Raw genomic sequence first — 21,806 nt, forward strand, 5'->3', positions numbered from 1 at the left:
TATTTTTTTAATAATTTTCGCCCTAATTTTTATAAATATTTCCTATAATTTATAAAAGACAAGAAAAGAATAAAAAATTTTCATAGCTTAAAAAATTATTCATTTCAATTAAAAGATTTTATAAAAAAATTGATTCTAGAATTGCATTCAGTATTTAGTAAAATAACTTTGCATCCATTTTTTCAATTTTTTTTTGCAAATAAACTATGATAATATTGATAATTCAAATCAGATATGCATTATTTTAAAAAAAAAATTAGTTCCTGTAATTTATGAATGCTCTCAAAGATTTAATTTACGTATGTTCAAGATATTTTATAATATTTTTTGGAAGAGCATTTTCAACTATTTGTTCCATTCTGTATTAAAGTGATCTTATCCACATTAGTTGTCTTAATTAAAGATTTACTTTTTATTTGCTTTCTAAATCTGACATATTGCAGAAATACAAAACCATTTTCAATACTGTAGAGTAAAAATCAGATATATTTTTAAATAATTTAAAATATGAGTGCTTAGAGGAATACACACAAATTTTAAATAATTTCTTGTTGAAAATGCAGTAAAAGAAGTAATTATTATACTACTTCATCATTTCACAAAGTTGAACTTAAGTTTTTCTGTTTTTTTAAAAATGTTTAAAAGAAAATTTAGCATACTTTTTTTTGTTAAGAAACTATTAACTTCTGCAAATTAATATGTTTCTCTTTGCTAACTGAAAGTTCAGTTTGATTAGTAAAATATTTTGATTGAAACAATAGCTTTCCATTTATTTTTTATATTTTAGATTAGATCCTGTAGTATGCATTTTAATAGATGTTTATGATAAAGAATTACTGTTGAGAAAATAATGGTTTTTTTTTAGAATAGGAAGAATGTTAATTGACTAACTATTCATTAAATTATCTCTAAAATCTTAACCAATAAGATCTTGAGAACAATTTTTTTTAAACATAAGAGTTTGAAGCATATAAGATTTATAAAAATGATTAATATTTCATAATCTATTTAGCATCTAGGCTACTAATTTTCGAGGATATTCTGCCTTCATTCTGTCGAAATATGGTTTATGTAGGAACAATGATTTAGTCATGGCTCAATAGCTATTCCCGGACATTCAAGATAAATATTTTTCTATTTAGAAATATATACTTAAATAACACAATTACATTTAAAGTAAGTTGTCTGAAACATTAAGTATGTTTGCAACAAATTATCGATTTATATACAGTCCTCCAATCTCTTTAGTCATATTTTGTAATATATTTTTGATGCATTAACATTTTAAACAAGAAAATTTCATACTTCCATATCTTAAATTGCCAAATTATGAATTTATACTTCATTAGTTTAGGCTAATTAATTGCTGTCTCAAATGACTCATCATTATTGATTTGTGAATCTTCTTTGAGGTGGGCATGCAAATGGACTGAAGTAATGAATGTAAGATACTTTGAGAAAGAATGAATTTATTTTTTTACAAATCCAAAAATTCTGTATTACAGATTATAAGCTATCAAGCATTGCATTCTATCTGCATCCTGATCATAATTATCTTTTTCTTGTTGAATACAATTTTTGTACATTGAAATTAAAAATCCATAACTTACATATTTTGCTTCTATTTTTTTTAGTATATATCCAAAATCCTCCTCTCATACTGGTGCGATCTGTGGAAACATATGTAAAGGTTGTACCTTCCCCTGTAATTGTAAGACTCACAGAAGGAGCCCAGTCGCGTGTAACTAGAGGATGGGGACAAGGTTTGATACTTGATCCAGGACAGAACTCCATCGATCCAGATGACGAAAATAATAAGGTTTGTTTAGTTCAAAATTTATTCATTTTTAAAAAATATAAGTTATGCTAGAAGCTATACCTCATACTGCTGTTAGCTACAATGTAATTGTTTATCAATTCTGAAATGTATATTATACTGAGTAGAATTATCTGTTACTTAAACTGTGAAAGGCTTGGTAACATTTTTACAGAAAGAGAATATGGGATCAAGTAATATGTTCAAGCAATAGATCAGAAGCTATAAAGAATTTTATAATATTCAAATATTCAGTATTTTAAAAGTATGTTCTATCATAGAACTCTAAAAATTCTGTAGTTTTCTTTTATTTTTAATTCAATAATGAATATTTTTAGTAAATTAATTTATCATTTTAATCTGAAACATTAAAGAATTGTAATTGATACTGTTTTATTTAAAGATTTAAATAAAGCTGGTTATTCTAAAACTAAATAATTAGTCTTGTAAAAGAATATTTTTTCCATCTTTAATCAAGATTAGTTTTATTCTATTACCTCTTGAAACTTAAAGGATAATTTTGATATGTATGTTATTATTAAAACAAACACACAAAAAAAACTATTATTTTATAAAATATATATATAAAATAACTGATAATTACATTTAAAGAAGTTTTGTAATTTAAATTGCTAATTGTTTAAAATATTTTGTTTATTTAAATGATGAATTCTTTATTTGATAATGATGCATTTTAAGTGATGTTTTTTTATTAAGTTTTTCAAAAAAAGACTTGGGAAAAAAAAGGATTTGAATTTTAATACATATATATGATATGAAGCAGAACAATTCTTTAACTTTAATAAGAAATGCTTTATTTTAAAATTAGCCATGTAGTATATATTAATTTATAATATAACTATTTATTTAATTGATCAATTAAAATTAATTGCTGAACTTTTAAATTTACAGTCGATTTTAGCAATCAGTTTATTTGCTAACAATAATTATTGAATTTAATATTATGTGAATTTCTTTTTTCATAATTTGATATTCATAACTCCCTTGTTATTGTATTTTTAAACATCAAATTAATATAGAGAATTAAGACAAGAACCAAAATAATGATGGCTACTTGGATAGCCCTGAACTTTTTCTATACATTTTGTTCATGGACATTCATAATAATATCCAATTGCCTGATAGAAGTATTTTGTCTTATGATTCTAATGGCATACCGTTGTTGCCAATTTCTTTTTCTTATTTCTGATTCAAAATAAGCAGTTAATTCCAACATTAAAATGCTGCTGCATATTTTCACCCAACAGCTTGTGGGTATATCAAAAATACTAATGTTTATTAAATATATTTTCTAATAAAAGTGAAATATCCTAGAGATTCTACAAAAATTGATGTAATAAAAAAAAATTAAGCTCATGGCGATTTTAGCATAGAAAATAGGGAAATAAAAAGAATCTTCATTCTTTAGTTTTATATAAGGAAGAAAAACACATAATTAATGATTTTATTAACAATGAATAGATCTTAAATTTCATTATATCAATGAAAAATATTGTTGTAAATTATGCATAAAAATTTGTTAGAAAATATAATTGGATAACAATTAAATTTGTGTTATTTAAAATGTAATTTTGTACATTTCAAAATGGTGTAAAATTGATTTTTGAACAATAATATTTTTGAAAAGTGTAGCATTAATTGTCAAAATTTTGTTAGATTTTTAAATCAAATTTATTATTAAATTTAAAAAGATCCCTCTGAGTTGTTTATTTTTTATTTTTTAAAGTATATCTGTGCCAAATTTGATAACGCTAGATCAAATGGTATTCCTTATAGAGTGTCAGTCATCAGATTCCCATTTACTTTTGTTATGAGAGACTATTACACAATTAAACTAACTATATGGTATTTTATAAAGTACATTAGATGTCACTTAATGTGATCACTGTTAATGTTATTTTTTTTATATTATCAAAATATTATTATTCGGATCTTAAAACAGCATATTCAAATGTTCACAAAAATATTCGTTTAATGTGATTCCTACATTGGTTGATGTTATCAGTTTTAAAATAGAGAATTGTCTTATCCTTCATCAAACCAAAGTAAATTATTTCTTTTCTTGCTCCATTTCTTAAAAAAACATTTGAGGATCATCTTTCACTTTATTTTTTTCACTTTATTTTATGGGGATTCACTTTATTTTTTTCTGGACTGAAGCACTCGAGATTAATTTAAGCAGCCAGATCTGACTTGAAATATGGGGAACAACCATAAAACACTATTGCCTGCAAATGAATTATAGTTAGAAGTGATTTGAGTTTTAAAGACGAGGTCGAAGCTCTTTAACAGGTATAAAAAATTCAACAAAAAGGAATCAATGCAATGCGGAGTCATAGTCGAACATTTCAAAATCTCTTTTTTGTAATATTTAGAAAAATCTTGCTTTTGGCAGTAACTTTTTGGAAAAATCAAATAATAATGCTGATAAAATGAACTTGATTGTTTTAAATAAAATCCTCCAATGAATGCTAGAATGAGTTAGGCTCTTGATATTTTGAAACCCAGCAAGCAACTGGTTCAACAAATTAAAGAAAAAACAGTGCATGTTTGAACGATATATAAGTGAACCATTAAAGAATAGTTGTCCATAGGCAATAATTTATGAATATGTTTAATTGTTATTTTTTAAAAAAATTTGAATAGATTTGAGTTAGGACGTTTTTTCTTTTCTCTTGGTATAGTAAAAATATTGTTTATTTTACTGAATTCTGCTTTTGTTATCATTGGCTAATATTTTCAAAATTCATGTCTAAACTAATATAAAAATAAGTCTCAGCTTGATCACATTAACCGACAGCAGCATTTTCTAAAAAAATTAAATTATAAAGGATATTAAAATATATATTGAAAAATGCCATATTGATTGCAGAATTTTACTATAAAATGGTTTTGTCGCCGCTTGCCTGGAGAGGTGATTAACCGGAACTTAACAGATGACCTGCAAAATATCTCAGATCCTATATATGACCGAAGTGTCCTCTATAGAGAGAGACCAACAGGCCTACCTACTCCAAGTTCTGAAGAAAGCAGTGAAGAAGATGATGAAAATAAGGATGGTTTACTTGAAGAACCAGATCTTGGTGGCTGTTTTGGAAAAGGGCCTGGTATATTTATTAATTTGTAATCTTTATATGTGATTCTTTTCTTTTTTTTGCTAAATGTAATTAGTCCATTCTTGAATTATATCTTACTGCATCTTTTTGTTTAGTTTTATTATTAAAAAATTTACTAGAATCTACAGTATTAATTATTTATTTTAGTGCCAGCACAGCGTAGGTTTTGTTTGGAACCATTCTTTGTTGAATTATATTGTACATTCGTAGGTTTTGTTAAATGAGTTCCGATCATGAGCTTCTTTTTAATTCAGCAAATTTGACTAAAAATATAGTGTATTCCAAATAGGTTTTTGTTGGGACTATAAGCAGCAATGCAGTTCTTTTATTGTAGTCTTAATGGGATCAAGACTTATGCTTATTATTCTCGTTAAATAAAATTATAAAGAAAATCAAAATGAGAAGTGATTGTTTTTAGAATTAAATCAATACTCCCATTTTATCTATCAGCTCTTATACATGTAGCTGATGATGTATCTGCAATTGAGAAAATATTTTGAAAATTGCAATTGAAAAAAATCTGCAATTGAATATTTTAAAAATGAAATTTTATATATTTACTTTGAACTTAGCAACAATGAACATATTACACATACATGCAAAAAAAAAAAAAAAAAAGCCCATTATCACACAGCTTAGGATTTCTAATTCCATTTATTAATTCAGTTTTTGTTTAAAGAAATGTGCATAAAAATTGCCATATAAATGAAATTGGAATGGTGTTTGAAATTATCAAATAAGATAAACTTGTAACTTATAATAGCCTGTAATAAAAATATGGAACATTTATAACTAAAGAGTTTAAAATTTATAAATAAGGCTCTTAAAATTTAGAATTCAGGATTCTCCATTGACTTAGGAACTAATTCTGTTGCATACGAATACATATGCTTATGAAATTTAGTGTTTTTAATTATTGTTACATAGTGTTTCTGTTATTATGGTTATATGTGTGAGAGGGGATGTTATTTGAAGTATTGAAAGAAGTAAAAGAAATGATGATTAAATTTTAAAATATATTTTTAAATTTTTGTAACAAATGGAGAAAATAACACATTTTTTTTTAAAATAACGTCTTTTGGAAGGACATATTAATTATTAATTTACATTAATTTCATAGTTGCTTGCATTAGCATTGTAAGTTGTTATATATTTTAAATATTTTTCCCTCCCTTCAATTTAATTATTTACATTTTGTAATCTAATTTATTCTGGAAAAATATGATTTTAGTTTAAAATTTCACATTAACACATGATACATTTTTTTTTCTAGATAAATCTTGAAATCACATTCAAAAATATTATTTAAGTATTTTTATAACACACGAGAGTTTTCTCTTAACTTTTGTACATTTTCTTATTTGAGTAATTTGTAATATTTTATATGCTTATTATTTTGTTTATATTCCTTATTTATGCTTATTATCATTTGTATATTAAATATGCTTTTACAATGGAGATGAAATTCAATACAAACATCTGATAGTTGACAAGAATTACATACTTTATAAATACATTCTTATTAATGAAGGCATATTTTACCATTTTGAAAAAGTTTCATTAAATCTGTTTTTAGTATAATACTTTTTATTTATTTGTTTTTTTTTTACGAAAAAAATTAGAAAAGATTAGCATGAAATTATTTTTCAAGATAATTGTCTGGTTAAGGACCTCCATTTTTAGTTTCATTGCATACCATTTTCAATTGGTGATTCATTCTTAAATCAAAAATATATACCTATTATATATGATTGAAGTAATCAGTCCATTCTTCTTTTTTCAGGCATGATTAACGTCACAGAGAACTATGTGAATTGGAACACAACTGTATTCAGGAGATCCAATGTTACATACGAAATTATATTAAAAATAGAAATGTCTGATCGAGATCCGAGTTGGGGTGGCTTACAGATAGTTCTTTTAGAACATATACCTCCTATCATTAGTGTGGAGTAAGTGCAATTAATAATTTATGAAATAATTCCATTTCTTATCTATTCCAAGCTATGACTGTATTTGAAAATATATGCACATTTCTATTATCAAACTTATTCCTTAACATTTTTATAAAATGCTTAAGAGTAAAATTTTTTTGAGAAATATTTGTGATTATGTGCTTGAAACAATTATTGTTGCTTTATTGAAAGTGTAAGTAAATATGCAATAAAGAAAATTGTATTTTCTTTCAAAGTCATATAGGATTTTCTGTTAGAAACAACATTACTATGATTTATATTTCTAGATGTTGATAATTTATATTATAGATATTTTATTTCCTTTTTTATTAATTTATTATATCGAAAGTAAATTCAAGATTGAAATAAAATTACTCAGAATTTTGATGGATATTTTTTGAGCAGCTATTTATCACACGATTAATTTCATTTACTATTTATTTTTTTTAGTTTGTTATATGAAAAATATTAAAATTAAATCTCAGATGTAGTTAAGATTAAATTTGGATTGTGATGTTTCTCATAGTAAACAACTTATATTCTAAGAATTTATGTAGTTAATGAATTAAAATGAATTTTAAAAGTAAATTTGTAATTTCACAATGATTTTAATAAGTTTGTTGTTAGAAAGTTCTAAGAGGAATAATTTAGAAGTGATTTATTTGAAATTATGATTTATTATCAAATTTGATTTATTCTGAAATCAGGAATGTTTTTTTTTAAAAACTAGTTTTATGAATTTTTTTTTATATAATATTTATGCAATCTAGAAAAATTTAGACCTTGATTGAAAAAATATTGTTTAAAAACTTTTTAATGAAAATGGAAAATACAATAATTAAAATATTTGTCAATCAATTAATAGTTTATAATTATTAATTTCTTTTTTTATTTACAGGTGTCAAACAGAAAAACTATGCTATCCAAATGATCCTATAGGTCAGCGCATTAATCCAGTAAGGGTTGGCTTGATTGGTTTATGCAAAGAAGGTTGCGATACTGAACTTTTATATGAATGGCAGGTTTATGGAGTGGATGCAGAAGGAAATGAAACATATCTTGCAGAAGCAGGGGAATTTCTTGTTGGTAATTTCAATTTATTATTAGTATTTTTAAAAATATTTCTGTGCATTTATTATCATAGTTATATACAAGTTTTTTTCACTTTTATTATTTTTTTTTTCTGATTAAAAATGAATGTTTATAAGTTCATCTTTTAGAACTATATTTAGCCACTTGGTATATGAAGATGTTTAACCTCCCGTCTAGCTGACACATCCCATTTGAGACATTTATTTTTATTTTAGTCTGTAAAAGAACATTAAACATGCATGAAGTACTTTGGCTAGTTCAAATAATTTTTGACTTTTAAATATATTGCTGATTTAGCTTAATTATAGATCTAAATGCTGATAGGACCATAATACCTTAATGGCAATCTTAGTCTCAGTAATGCAGGTTCAAAACCTATTATCTTGAAGGTTTTGGTACATACAATACATGGTGCTGGTGCCATGTCGATATTTGAAGATTGGGATGCCAGACAAGTTCTATACTTGTTAATCAATTATGATTCAAAATTATTTAGCACAACATAGCGCATATTTAAAAAAAAAAAAAAAATGGCGATTAATATATGAGGGGTGATCCAAAAAAAATTTACAAGTAGCAGTATTTGGAAAATAGAAATTGTGGATGGGAATATTGTTGCCCAGAGTAGAGACAGATGGCACTAATTGTTTTAGACTGGTCGTTCAAGCAAATAGTGTTAGTACTGAGACCTGAAACAGCAACAGTAATGGCAAGACATCTAGAGAAGTTTTCTTGTACAGAGGTGCGAGCCGTGATACAATTTCTATGGACACCAAGAATGTGTCCCCGTCGGACATTCACCAACAAATTGTTGAAGTGTACGGGGGAAAAGTAATGTGTAGACAACAGGTGGCAAAATGGTTTTGTTCTTTTGAAGAGGGAAGAGAGCAAGTGGGAAAGCATAATATGGAATCGAGTGGACGTCCAATTTCTGAAACATCCGAACTGAACACGGCACATATTGAAGAAATGATCCAAGAGGATCGACGAGTAACCGTGTGTGAGATCACTGCACAACTTGAAATGAGATGCGGTATCGTTCAGCATATCATTATGGATGTGTTGCAATATTCCAAAGTTTGTGCCCATTGGGTTCCACGTGCCTTATTTGAGGAGCATAAAGGCACTCGGATGAAATGCAGCCTCATATTTTTTCAGCAATATCACACATACACGGTCAGCAATTCATTGATCACATCATTATTGGGGGCGTAACATGGCTGCATCATTTTACCCCCACATCCAAAACAGCCATAATGGAGTGGAAGCATGCTGGATCACCAATGAGGAAGAAGTTTAAGGTGACACCGTCTGCCAGCAAAATTATGGCAACTGGTTTCTAGGATAGAATGGTGTTATCCTAATCAAGTATCTGGAGCGTGGCCACACCATTAATGCCAACCATTAATGTGGCACCTTAACAAATTGCGTGAAGCCATTCGACGCAAACGTCCTGGATTGCTAACGGAAGGTGTCATTCTCCTGTATGATAATGCCCGTCCCCATGCAGCTTGCCAGACTCAGTGATTGCTGGAAATGTTTAGGTAGGAGGTCTGGAACCACTCCCCATACAGATCCGGCTCCCAGTGACTATTTCCCTTTCCCAGTATTGAAGAAACACTTATCTGAAACAAGTTCATATCAGACGGTGATGTTCAAAAAGGTGCTGAAAACTGGCTCAATAGCCAGGGACCAGATTATTACCAAGTTAAACAAATTGGTACAGCGGTGTGATAAATGCCTCAACAGGTTTGGTGATTATGTAGAGAAGTGACCGCCACGTATGTGTTTTAATTACCATTTGTATCCTGCGTCTATTGTTAATAAAGCATTTTTTCTTTGCTTTGTAAACTTTTTTTGGATCACCCCTTGTGATACACTAAATTAAATAACAAAAGTAATTCTGTAATTTAATGCACAAGCCAGACATGCCTTTATATGTCAAGGGTTTAATATCAAATCGGATATCTATGAAAATGTGAATAATTTTGAAATTAATTACATCTGTTTCATTTTTAAAAGCTAAAAATAAAATAATGCAAAAGTATAAGTTTTATTATCACATTGGGTATGCAAAAGTATAAGTTTTATTAGCTAGCCAATTTAGTTATGCCATGCAAAAGTATAAGTTTTATTAGCACATCATTGTTATAAGAAAAAATTGTTATTATTCTATCTTAATTAATTTTGGAAAATTTTCATGAATATATATATACAACACTTTGGCACAATTACCAGCAATTCCTTCTATAAACTCATAATTATTTTAAACTATTCAAAATATTTTATTCTAAATTGGTGTGCCATTTTGCTTCTGAGTATCTTTAAAAGAATAGTCAAAGAATCCATGATAAAGTAACATTTTTTTCCCCTTCAAGGTGCAACTGAAAAGAAAATGGCATTGAGTGAAGATTTCTTCAAGGAATATTATCCAACATATGGAGATTTTATTGCCAAACTGATTGCAGAAAATGAATATGGTTTACGAGGAGAATCTGATCTGTTTCTTCACATCAATCAACCTCCTGAAGGAGGCAATTGCACAATTACTCCTGACGGTGGGAGAGCTCTGATTGATGTATTTAGTGTTAGCTGTCTAGGATGGTCTGATCCAGAAGGGAAAGACATAGAATATTTTGCATTTTGGAGTAAGTATTTAAAGATAAAATTGTTAATATTTGCTTTCTCTTATATGTAGCATAGAGAAAGTATAGTAATTTTCAAAAGCTTTGAACTCGAGATTTCAACGAATCTCCACGTCTTAAACCTCCCTGAATTTGAAAAACACATTTTTAAAAAATGCCAATCTGACTGTCTATCTGTCTGAGACAAAGGTAATTCAAAAACGCATTGATTTCAGCTGTTGAAATTTTTGGTATGTGGTCTTTATATCAAATTTGTAGATTTCTAACAAATATTGAGCAAACCCTTAGAGTAAATCAGTCTATCCGGTTAAATATAATTTAAATACAAAACTTAAGAAGTAGATAGATAAAATTCATTTAACTATCAAATTTTGCAAATTTTGATATTTAACTAGATAACTATCAAATTTTGAATTAAATCCAATAAGGGATTGACTGTCTGTCAATCTGTACTTTTAGAAACATGTAAATGTGATAATTCAAAAACGGAGTGACTTAAAATATATCAAATTTTGTATGGGATTTTGTGACTAATATTGCAGTTTTGTATCAAATTTTTGTTTCAATCAGTTGAGAAAAAAGTAAAAACAAATTCAACTTTTGAATACTTTTAACTTTATAGCAGGAATTAATCATCAAATAACTCGCCAATAGTAACACAATAGATTCAGTTAAAATGTTAATTTCATGCTAAAAGTTTTAATTTATTGCTGTTGTATGCCAATTTCATGTAAGTCGTTATCTGGCATTGAAAGTTTATTAGAGAATATGCGAAAAAGTTTTGAGGAGACCACTCCTGCTGGTTTTTTAAAAATGATGCAATTGATAGGAATAAAATGCATTGTAACAAATATGCTACAGCTTTTTTTTTATTATTTATAGCTGTCATGTCATAGCTTTTTTTTAACATTCAGTTCATAATTTAACACATAGATCAGATTTTAAAGTGGGTTTCTTTCAAAAAATTTTGGAACTCTATTCTGTTGTAACTATTGATGAAGGTAATAAGCACTAGCTTGATGTAGAATAATAGATGGCTAAGCATGATACTTTAAGGGTATAGGTTTAGAAAAAAAACAACTTTATAGCTACATGATGAAAATGACAAATAGTGATATAATCATACTTTATCTGCGAAACATACAGTAATAAATTACAGCTGCAAAGTAATTGTTGTATGAAGCAATTACTTTGCAGCTGTAATTATTACAGCAGAATTTGGGCAATTATAAATTATTCAATTCTTTTGGGAGGTGATTGGAGGTGGCAGGATACATATTCTTGATCTGATCAATTTATTTTGTTTCTGTCTTCTTATATATTTACTAACTCATTTCTTTTGTTTTGCAACAGGGAAGAACTATGGTTCTCTTATAATTATTTGTTCTAGCTTTCAACGATAATTCTTAGCTTAATACTTTAATGTATGATTTTTAAATCCAAACCCAAAAAGTTTTTATCCATGAAAATCAACGCAAATAGATATCTTCAGAATATCATAGTGTGAGTTTTTGGTTGTCAGAAAAAGAAAGGGGTGGCACGAAGGGGGGGATGCCCTAATTTATGACCTTGTGGAACTTTAAAAAAATTTCTAAAAAAATTCTATTATTATGTCCTTGTGGTGAATAGCATATAAGCCAGTTAACAATTCTTCTACCCGAACAATTGTTTTGGTATAATGGTTTAGTTACTGGACTGCAAACTACAAGGTCCCAGGTTCTATCCTCGCACATCACAATCCGCTAAAATTGGTGATCTCGGACGATGAACTTTCAACCTTCTTAACAGCTGTTGCAGCGTCATCTACCCGCAACCAAAATCATCACTCACTTGACACAGCAACCCAAAAGTCGTCAGATTCACATGACGCACACACGCTTGCCATAACTGCGTAACCATCGCCCTACTCAACTGGGTACAGGCCTGTTTAGACAACAGCTAATATTACATCACCACTCAACAGTCATATCGTTTGTCTCACCTCCGACTCACTGGAGGGAGAGTCTGTGGTGAATACCATATAAACCAGTTAACAGCTTTCTACTGGACTGCTTGCAAACCACAAGGTCCCAGTTTCTATCCTTCGCAAATTCGCCATATCGTAAAATCCTAATTATAATGATTCAGTTAAAAAGATGCAATATTAAAAATGTAAGTTTAAGATGCAGATGTATAAAAAGATGGCTGAAATAATTTAATTTTTATCCAAACTGTTATAGAATATATTGCAAAATTAGTCATTTGTATAATATGTCTTGCTATTTTGATCTTAATATAAATTAAAATTATTGTGGCTATGTTTGTATGTATGTATCTGTGCATGTGTGTATGTATGTATGCATTCTCCACAGTTACTCCTAAAAATCAGCCAAATTTTGTGTCCTTACATTATAAGGCATTAAAGAGAATATTGTCAACTATTCAATGTTTAAACTTCATTATATATTTGATTAATAAGAAATTAATTTCTTTTGCAATTGAACTACTATATTATTATTATTTTTTAATTTCTCATTTATTTTAATACTACTTTTGATGATGCTTTTATTGGTCTTACAGTAATAATTTAATTATGCTTTAGATTAAGTTTGAGGCAGTCATTCAAGCGAAAATACAACTTTTCTTCAGCATTTGTGAACATAATTTGCAGTACTTATATAACAAATATTTATAACTTACTGAGAAAATGATCTGTTGATTTTAAAAAAAAAATACCTGTTCAATTGATTTTATAATTTTAATTAAAAACAAACAATAAAAATTTTGGATGATCAGAGATTTTTTATATATAATAATATTTTGTACAGATGTAATTTTTATGTTAAAAATATTATACATGGAAACATTTTAATTCCATTCATTGCTGGGTATATCCACTAGTAAGGAATAAATATATTCATTACTTCTAAGATAAATTAATCCTGTATCTCTTCTGATTGTTGATACCAACATTGAATAAATTTCATCAGCTTCATACCTGGCTAAAAATTTCAGTGACACTTTCATTTTATATTTCTTATAAAGGTTATGGAAAAAAAGGAGCATCAGATTAATTTAAAAAAAAAATTCATTGTTTATTTTATTGATTAATTATTTTTAATTGCTTATTATTTTGTAGCTATCCACAATGATACTGGCTCTTTAATCTATTTGAGTGCTGGCCCAGACCCAGAAGCTACTCTTGTACTACCATATGGACTTTTTGAGTTGGGTGTTGATATCAAAGACAAAGAGGGGGCTTTGGCAAGAATTAATATTACAACCATGATGGTAATTTAATAATTATTTCTTCTCAATTTCAATGAAGTTTCTAAAACTAAGTTTTAACTACTTAGTTACAAAAAAAGTTACACACTTTAGTTTTAAATTACTAAGTAAATAAAGCAGATAATTGATCTTATTATTTATTAATTGGAAAATTTATTTAAAAACTCATTTTTGTTTATGATGTTTTAATGCACAATTTTCAATATTATATCTCTATTCACTTTCTTCAAAGATCTGAAGACCTTAAATGCGGTATAAATATTTATTTTATATGTTTCTCTAAAAAGGAACACATTCTTTTTGTCTTTAAAAAGTTTATAATTGACAAATTCCTTTAATAAATATCTAATGAAATTTCAGGATGTATCAATGTTAAAATTATTTTTAATTTAAAGCTGGAACCTCCTTTCAAGCAAGATTATGACAGCTTTATGAATAACAGGCAGTTAGAGCAAGTTGAAGCATCAGGAGATCAAGCTCGGATGAATCAGGTTTCACAGGCCTTATCTTCACTTATGAATGTACGAATGCCTATTGATGAGAACAGTACTTATGAAGAAGTAACAACTAGTAAGTAAAGTAGCATCTTGCCTTTTTGCATTTATAGAGAGTTGACTCTTATCATAACATATAACTAATTTCTAAATCATTAGTGATATACATATAGTCTGTTGGAAAAATTCTTAAATGATAGGAAGAATTATATTTTATGTTATTTGAGTCATTAAACATATTTCTTAATAAATTACAAAATCTATTTTTTTATACAGTCTTCTATTTCAATCAATCATGCTTAGTAAAATATACTTGATACTGTAACATTTTTAACAAAGAAAATTTCTTTTTTCTGGAACTAAAATTTACTGACATCATATTTTAAAAATCCTTTTTCAAACCCATTTTACCAATAATGTTAGGATCTTGCATGATATCTTAAAGGAACATTTGTAAAATGAAATTATGCACCATTGTGTTACTTTATCAAATTGTTCCTTAAAATGAAATTTTATACTACCTTATTTATGTTAAACAGCTATAACATGGCCAATAATCGGATTTTTTTAACATGTATTTAGAGTGGATGTAACATGTATTTATGAGTGTCAGTGATTTTTTACTACATATTACTGATAAAACTGCAAGGTCTTACAAAAAGAATTTATGACTCTTCTCTGGTATATATTTATTGATTTAAATAATATAAAGTATATTTTTTCTGATCATTTATAGCATTTTCCAACTGGAACTGTATTCCTTTTTCTATCGGTTAGATATTAACTGTTGATCCACTAAAAGATCAGACATCTTGTGTAATTGAAACCTTTGTGCTACACTTTTGTATTGAATTAAAATCTACTAGTTTTGAATTTTTAAGTATATTTTTATATTCTTAAAATACAAATTTACAGCTATGAATATTTTCAATCAGTTTTCAATTTATTTTAATTTTTCAATTATTTCTTTTAATCCTATTTTTGTATCTCACTGTACTTTAATTCTTTTATTCCTTCAACTATTACATCTCTATTTTTGTATTCAATATTTTAATGAAGTGAATCCTAAATGGTGTTTTGCTTATACATGCAAATGTTTCTAAAATCTGAAGCATTTTAAAATTATTATCATAAAATGAATAAAGTATCATCATTGACAATATTTTGTTTTTTTCATAAGTGTCAAGATCAAATTTAATTAGTATATCTGGAAAGTTTTAATTTTATATAAGGTAGTATATAAAAAAAGTATATATATATATATATATATATATATATATATATATATATATATATATATATATATATATATATATATAAAATTTAATATAATGTAGGGGCCGGGGTCATCAGTTGTGTGAGGTGTGTGGAACTGTAATCACAGAAATAACTCAGCTGACAGAGATGAAATTTTGAAATAAGATTATTTTTTTCTTTCAACATGGCCTTCCAGAATTGCTTATTTGAAATTATAAAAAATAATTCTGCATGTACTACACTATATTAACATTTTTAAAAATAAAAAATCAATAATGAAAAAAGAATTCTGGAATATTGTTGATTATTCATTATCTCCTTTAATATATCCACTCTTTTTATTATATCACCCCATCCTGCTGAAAAATGAGTATATTCATGACATATCAAACATTAATGCCAATTTTTTCATGAAATTTGTCTTCATCACTTTTAAAGTACTTAAGATTGGAGCTGTTTTTTCCTCTTTGTTTCCTTCTAAATAACTTTTTGAGAATGAAAAATTACTTTCTAATAATGATCAATTACAAGCCTTCATGTGGATATTAGTTTGACTGTTAAATTGGATATTTTTTTTTCAAAAAATTCTTTGACAAAAAATTGCATTATTTAAAAAATATAAAATTCAGTTCGATTTCCTAATATTAGTTTGTTTAGCAAAGATTTCAATTGATAGTGGTCCTTATAATCGAGGTTGTATTCCATATGTTTAAAATTTCTCTTAATATTAAGTTATAGATATTTTTCAGTCATATTATAAAACATCACTATTCTGCTAATGCTTTTGTAAGATTGAATTTTTACATTTTTTTGATTGTGACTATATTGAAATATATTTTTTCATATATAAATTAAAGGAAATGAAAATCTGTTATCCATTATAATGTTCTATTAAGTCAAATATAATCTCAACTTTTTTTTAATTAGCTGACCCTGGTCTACTAGACAAAGAAGCTGAGCAAAAAGCTTCCACACGCTTGAAAATGGTTCGCTCTGTTGGTAATGTAATGAATACTGACACTCTTGGTCATTTGGAACAGATTGGTAGTGCATTGACTGCTATTGCTGGTGATGGAAATGGCATTGACAATGAAGGAATAGTAAGTTTACCATTTCTAGATATTAAAGATTTCATCTGAGAATGTTTTAATCTTTTAATTTTTTTATTGTTTTCTGCAGATATTTGCAACAAAGATTGTTACAGTTCATTAAAAATATTTTGAAAAATTCTGTAGTGTAAAATTTTAACATAATTTCAAATTATTTTCAGGTAATTTAAATGAATTCCAGGCTTGATTACTATATTTGTCAAGATAAGTTTTGATAGTTTTTTTTTCTTTTTCTTTCTAACAGTTGAAAGGATGATAAGTGATACTTTTCTTGTAGACAATGACTTTTCACTTAACTAGATTAGAACTTGAAATATATGTATTAATAGATTCTGAGGATGTAGAGTCGTTGGTAAGAATAGAATATTTCATTGAAGAATTTTGGAAAGATGCCCGGCAATTTTATAAGTTTCCAATCAAATCTTTGCCACGAGATTTATAATCTTAACATTTCACATGCTTAAAAAATTTTTAAAAAAATTTAAAATGAAAAGAAGATAATTTTACAATTTATACAGCATCAAACAAATTTTAAAATTTTACAATCTATACAGCATCAAAGTCTTTCACAAGTATATTGCAGAAAGATATTTGAGTCATTTTACATTCTATCATAGCACTAAACTCCTAATTAATATCTGAAGGACATATGTATTGGTTCTGAAATATATCACTATTCTAGCTTAAAAAATTAAGCCAGAATAATATGTTAAAAAATTTTTATGATTGTTAAAATTATAGAATAGTATACATTTCTGAAAATAGCTGAATTGCTAAACTTTAATTTACTGCTGCTTGAAGCTAATACCAAATTGTAGACCACAATCACCATTTCAAATACATAATTATTGGGAGGCCTTGAAATCTATGGCTTTCAAATATAAATCGGATGAAAAATAGAGGAGAATAAAGTTATAAAATATAACTTGGATATTATATGGCTACTCTAAACTCTACCAGTTTCATTGTATTTCAAGTAAATACAATATTGAAATTAAAAGTTGTTTAAATTTGTATTAATAACTAACATATAAACTTTAACTTTTTTCCCTTCTTTTTTAAAACTTGTAGGAGGCAATTATTTATCTTCTCAACAAGACTGTGTCCTTGGCAAATAATATGCAAGTTGAAGCACCACAACAACTTTTAGATTTCTGTATGTATGCTGTTGGGACAATGGGTGGAATAGTAGCTGTAAGTTGTACTTTATTTTATATTGCAATTCTTAAAATGTGAATATGGTAAAAGAGAATGATTTATTTCATTAAAAGCAAACAAATAAAAGTAACCACTGGATATAAAATAAATCATAAAATTTCTGTGTTAAATCCTTTTAGTTTTTAATGCAAGCATATTAATAGATCATTAAAATGTTCTAAGAACAGAAAAAATTCTTTCTGAAAATATCAGTAGAAATTTCATTTTACTGAAGATATGAGTGAAAAGAAGTCGAAGTCATTATATTTTAAATAATTTAAGAAAGAATTAGGAAAAAGACATGAAAAATCTGTAACATTTGATGCCTTGTTTTAGTAACAAAAATTTCATCTTTCTTTCTAAGTACTGTCTTTTATCTAAAACTTTCATAGTATTTTAAGAGACTTTTTTCAAGGAATATCAAAAAATTAATTTATTAATACTGCAAAAATTTAAAAAAAAAAGATGTATTTATACTTTATGTATGTTTAAAACTATTTGCATTGAGAAATAAAATTAATCAAACCTCTTTTAATGATTGATGTTTCTTTGTATTCTTTTCAGAGAATGACAGAGCAGTTGATATCTGGAGTAGTGATGCCAACAGATAGAACCAAAGCTTTGGACTTTGAATATGATGTAGAAATTCCTCTTTATGGTGAAGAGGAAAAAGGTAGTTAAAATTTTTAAGATTTAGATGTTGATTATGGCATCATTTTTATTAGACTTTTTTTCCATGTTCCTACTTTTTATTAAAAATTCATAAAGTAAATTAAACTTATGATGAATGAAAATATAGATTGCATAAAATAATACAAATAAAATTTATATTTAGATAAATATAGAAATTTTATTACATCAATTTTAAGGTTTGTATGAGATTGCTAATTCACTTAGTAACATATTTTTCACCTAACTTAATCATAAATGAAGCTCATGAAAATTGTAGAATAACTCCAAAACTTTACTTCACCAGGACCAGCTACATTTATACTACAGTGAAGGTTGTTTAATGTTTTCCCAGTTAATGTTATCATTTAATTTATACCTAACAAAATTCTCTTAGTTGATACATTCAAATTGAATAAAAATATTTGTTTAATGTGATCATAATTTCCTTTAATGTTTAGTTTTGAAGTGATAATTTTTATGCTACACTAATGGTTGACATTTGTGAAATTTCTTCCTCTTGTGAGTAAACATCTGAGAGTCATTTTTCCTATAGTATGGGGATCATATTCTTTTATCTGAGCTAGAGCAATCTGAATTGATTTAAAAGGATTGTAACACTATCTGATTTTTGACCTGTAATTGAATTTCTAAAGCAGCATGAATAATTAAAAATAATAATAATAATAAAAAAACTGTTTTGGGAATTAAAATGAGTAAATGCAACACTGGAATGCACTAAGAAATTTCAGAGGTACTTCTTGCTAAAATTTTGAAAGATCGTTAGCATTTTGTGAGCAAGATCAAGCAAAAAAATTTGCTGATTCTGTGAAGATATAATTTGTTGAAAAAATTCTTCCAACAAACACTGAAATGAGTCAAGCTCTTGATATTTTGAAATGCAGTATCATTCAACAAATTAAAGAAAAAAGACACTGTATAAATACAAACAATACATAAATGCACTATTAGGGAATAATTGCCAATAAGCAACAATTAATGAATTGTTTTAATAGTTTTTAAAATAAATTATAAATATTCCTGAGGTGTTTTTAATCTTTTCCCTTAATATAATAAAAATATTATTAATATTATTCAATATATTTATTGCTTTTAATTAATTAATGCTATCAAAATTCTGAAGCCTCAAAGTAATCACATTAAGCAACAGTTGCTGTAATTGCATTAGGTTTCATAAGTTTATTTTTAATAGGTTTACATGTACGAGTTATTGTAGTATCATATGCACCAGCCAGCCGAGCTAGTCAGAAGAAACAATTTTTTCTGAACTCTTCTAATTTGTTCATTGCATTTTTTAAACCTAAATTATATAATTGTTTTCTAAATTGCTATAGGTTAGCTGCTTACTTTTAAGGATGATATTGATGGTATTTGTATGCAGCCATTTGGCTGATTTTTTTTTGTTGCCTGATTAACTGTCCAATTGTAATTTTAATAATAAGCAAACATTTTAATTTCTCAGGGAAGAAGTTTGAATCCCACAAGGTTTTTCACCATCATGAAACTGTATTTTGTGTTATGTGGTAGATCTTATAATCTTGAAGGAAATATTTTGTACTGAGCTATATTTTTTATAAATGGGTGTGTGGGTTTTTATCCAATGAACAATTCTTGGTAACCATTTGCTTATTTATTTTTGACATTCTTATTTTTGCACATATGCACAGACACACAACATGGACAAAAATAACTTAACATTTAGAATAACATGTAGCATTTCACATTTAATATTGCCCTGAACAACGAGTGAGCTGTGCTTAGCTGCAGTAGTTTATTCCAAAATGAACACTGAAGTGAGAAAACACAATTGCTTGCCTCTTACTCTCAGTTTATATAATTTAGAGAATATTAACAATATTAATTAGCCAACTTAGCATATGAATAATCACAGAAATAATAATAATTACAAATAACAAAATTACACGAACTATTTGCTTTTATATCTGAAATAAATAACTAAAATTTGGCTAATAATTCATTTTTTTTTTTTTTTTTTTTTTTTTTTTTTTTGTTATTAGATAGTTTCTTTGATGGGACTATTCCCTTGGAAGAGGCTTTGACCAAAGCTGTAATTAAACACGAAAGAGAGCAGGTTAAATATATTTTTTGCTCGTTATTAGTTTTGCACTGTATTATAATACTGTTGTATAATAATTTTTGTTAAATTCTTTATTTTAGGCTGAAGGACATATTCGTACGATTGTCGATCTCACTATTCGACTGGTTTTAGCAATGTTGAAAAATATCATTGTAGGAGAAAAACCCATGGAATTTATTGCACCTAGTGGCCTTGGTCTTACAATATCAATGTAAGTAGCCTCATTTGAACTGCAATTGAATTGATTTGCAATTGATTGGGCTAGGTTATTTTATAACAATTTAAATGAATTATAAATTATTACTGTTCTGTCATGTTTTATTGTAGCATTGCATAAAAATGCATATTGATTATAAATTTGCAATATTATATATATATATGATACCTCATAATCTAATTTAAATCTGTATTGATTTCTGAATTTTTATCTCAATTTAACCCATATTAACTTCATTCTGAAATGATCTCTTATTTTCTGATCCAATTCCTCTTTTTTTATTTATTTAATTCTACATGCACTTTATAAAATTGAAGGTCTCAGCATTTTTTCACACTCCGAGTGAGAGGATATAAATGATTAATGTTTACAATATTTCTTTTTAAGATGCCTAAGATTTCCTTTCCTAAACCGACGTGTGTAAAAAAAACTGTCTGCCAAAATCTGATAGTAAAATTACTGAAGGGAAAAATTTTGGTCTCTTCTGCTCTTGTCTCGTGATGTAGACTGACATATTCCTTATCAATTATTCTTTGTACATGAGTTATTATGCCTCCTGTGGTAAAATAAATCAAATGTTTAAAATTTCAAAAAATTTATATATATTGCTAAGAAAATTATTAAGAACATCAATCTGGTAACATGACTATATTATAGCTAATCTAATTTAAGTCATGCTATATTTATAGCCAGTCTATTTCCTTAATAATATATTATAATTAATCTTGAATTATAATGTATTATTATGGAAAAATCTGTAAGGTAAAAAGTCCAACAAACTTGATAATGATTCTTTGTTCGACTAGAAAACATGAAAGCACAGCTGAAGCAT

At 26.9% G+C, this 21,806-nt stretch overlaps 1 protein-coding gene across 1 annotated transcript in view; it reads left to right on the forward strand.

Moving 5' to 3' along the window:
- The window catches only part of LOC129975841 (uncharacterized), a 92,103-nt gene that overhangs the window by 40,515 nt on the left and 29,782 nt on the right, over positions 1-21,806 (forward strand). Inside the window, exons 17-28 of the mRNA XM_056089081.1 lie at positions 1,635-1,819; positions 4,710-4,944; positions 6,737-6,905; positions 7,807-7,994; positions 10,379-10,648; positions 13,764-13,915; positions 14,308-14,482; positions 16,591-16,763; positions 17,844-17,966; positions 18,534-18,642; positions 20,678-20,751; positions 20,838-20,968. Coding sequence (XP_055945056.1) covers positions 1,635-1,819; positions 4,710-4,944; positions 6,737-6,905; positions 7,807-7,994; positions 10,379-10,648; positions 13,764-13,915; positions 14,308-14,482; positions 16,591-16,763; positions 17,844-17,966; positions 18,534-18,642; positions 20,678-20,751; positions 20,838-20,968 — 1,984 coding nt within the window. The remainder of the gene's footprint in view (positions 1-1,634; positions 1,820-4,709; positions 4,945-6,736; positions 6,906-7,806; positions 7,995-10,378; positions 10,649-13,763; positions 13,916-14,307; positions 14,483-16,590; positions 16,764-17,843; positions 17,967-18,533; positions 18,643-20,677; positions 20,752-20,837; positions 20,969-21,806) is intronic.

The sequence above is a fragment of the Argiope bruennichi genome, chromosome 7, assembly GCF_947563725.1.
Source record: "Argiope bruennichi chromosome 7, qqArgBrue1.1, whole genome shotgun sequence".
Lineage (NCBI taxonomy): Eukaryota > Metazoa > Arthropoda > Arachnida > Araneae > Araneidae > Argiope > Argiope bruennichi.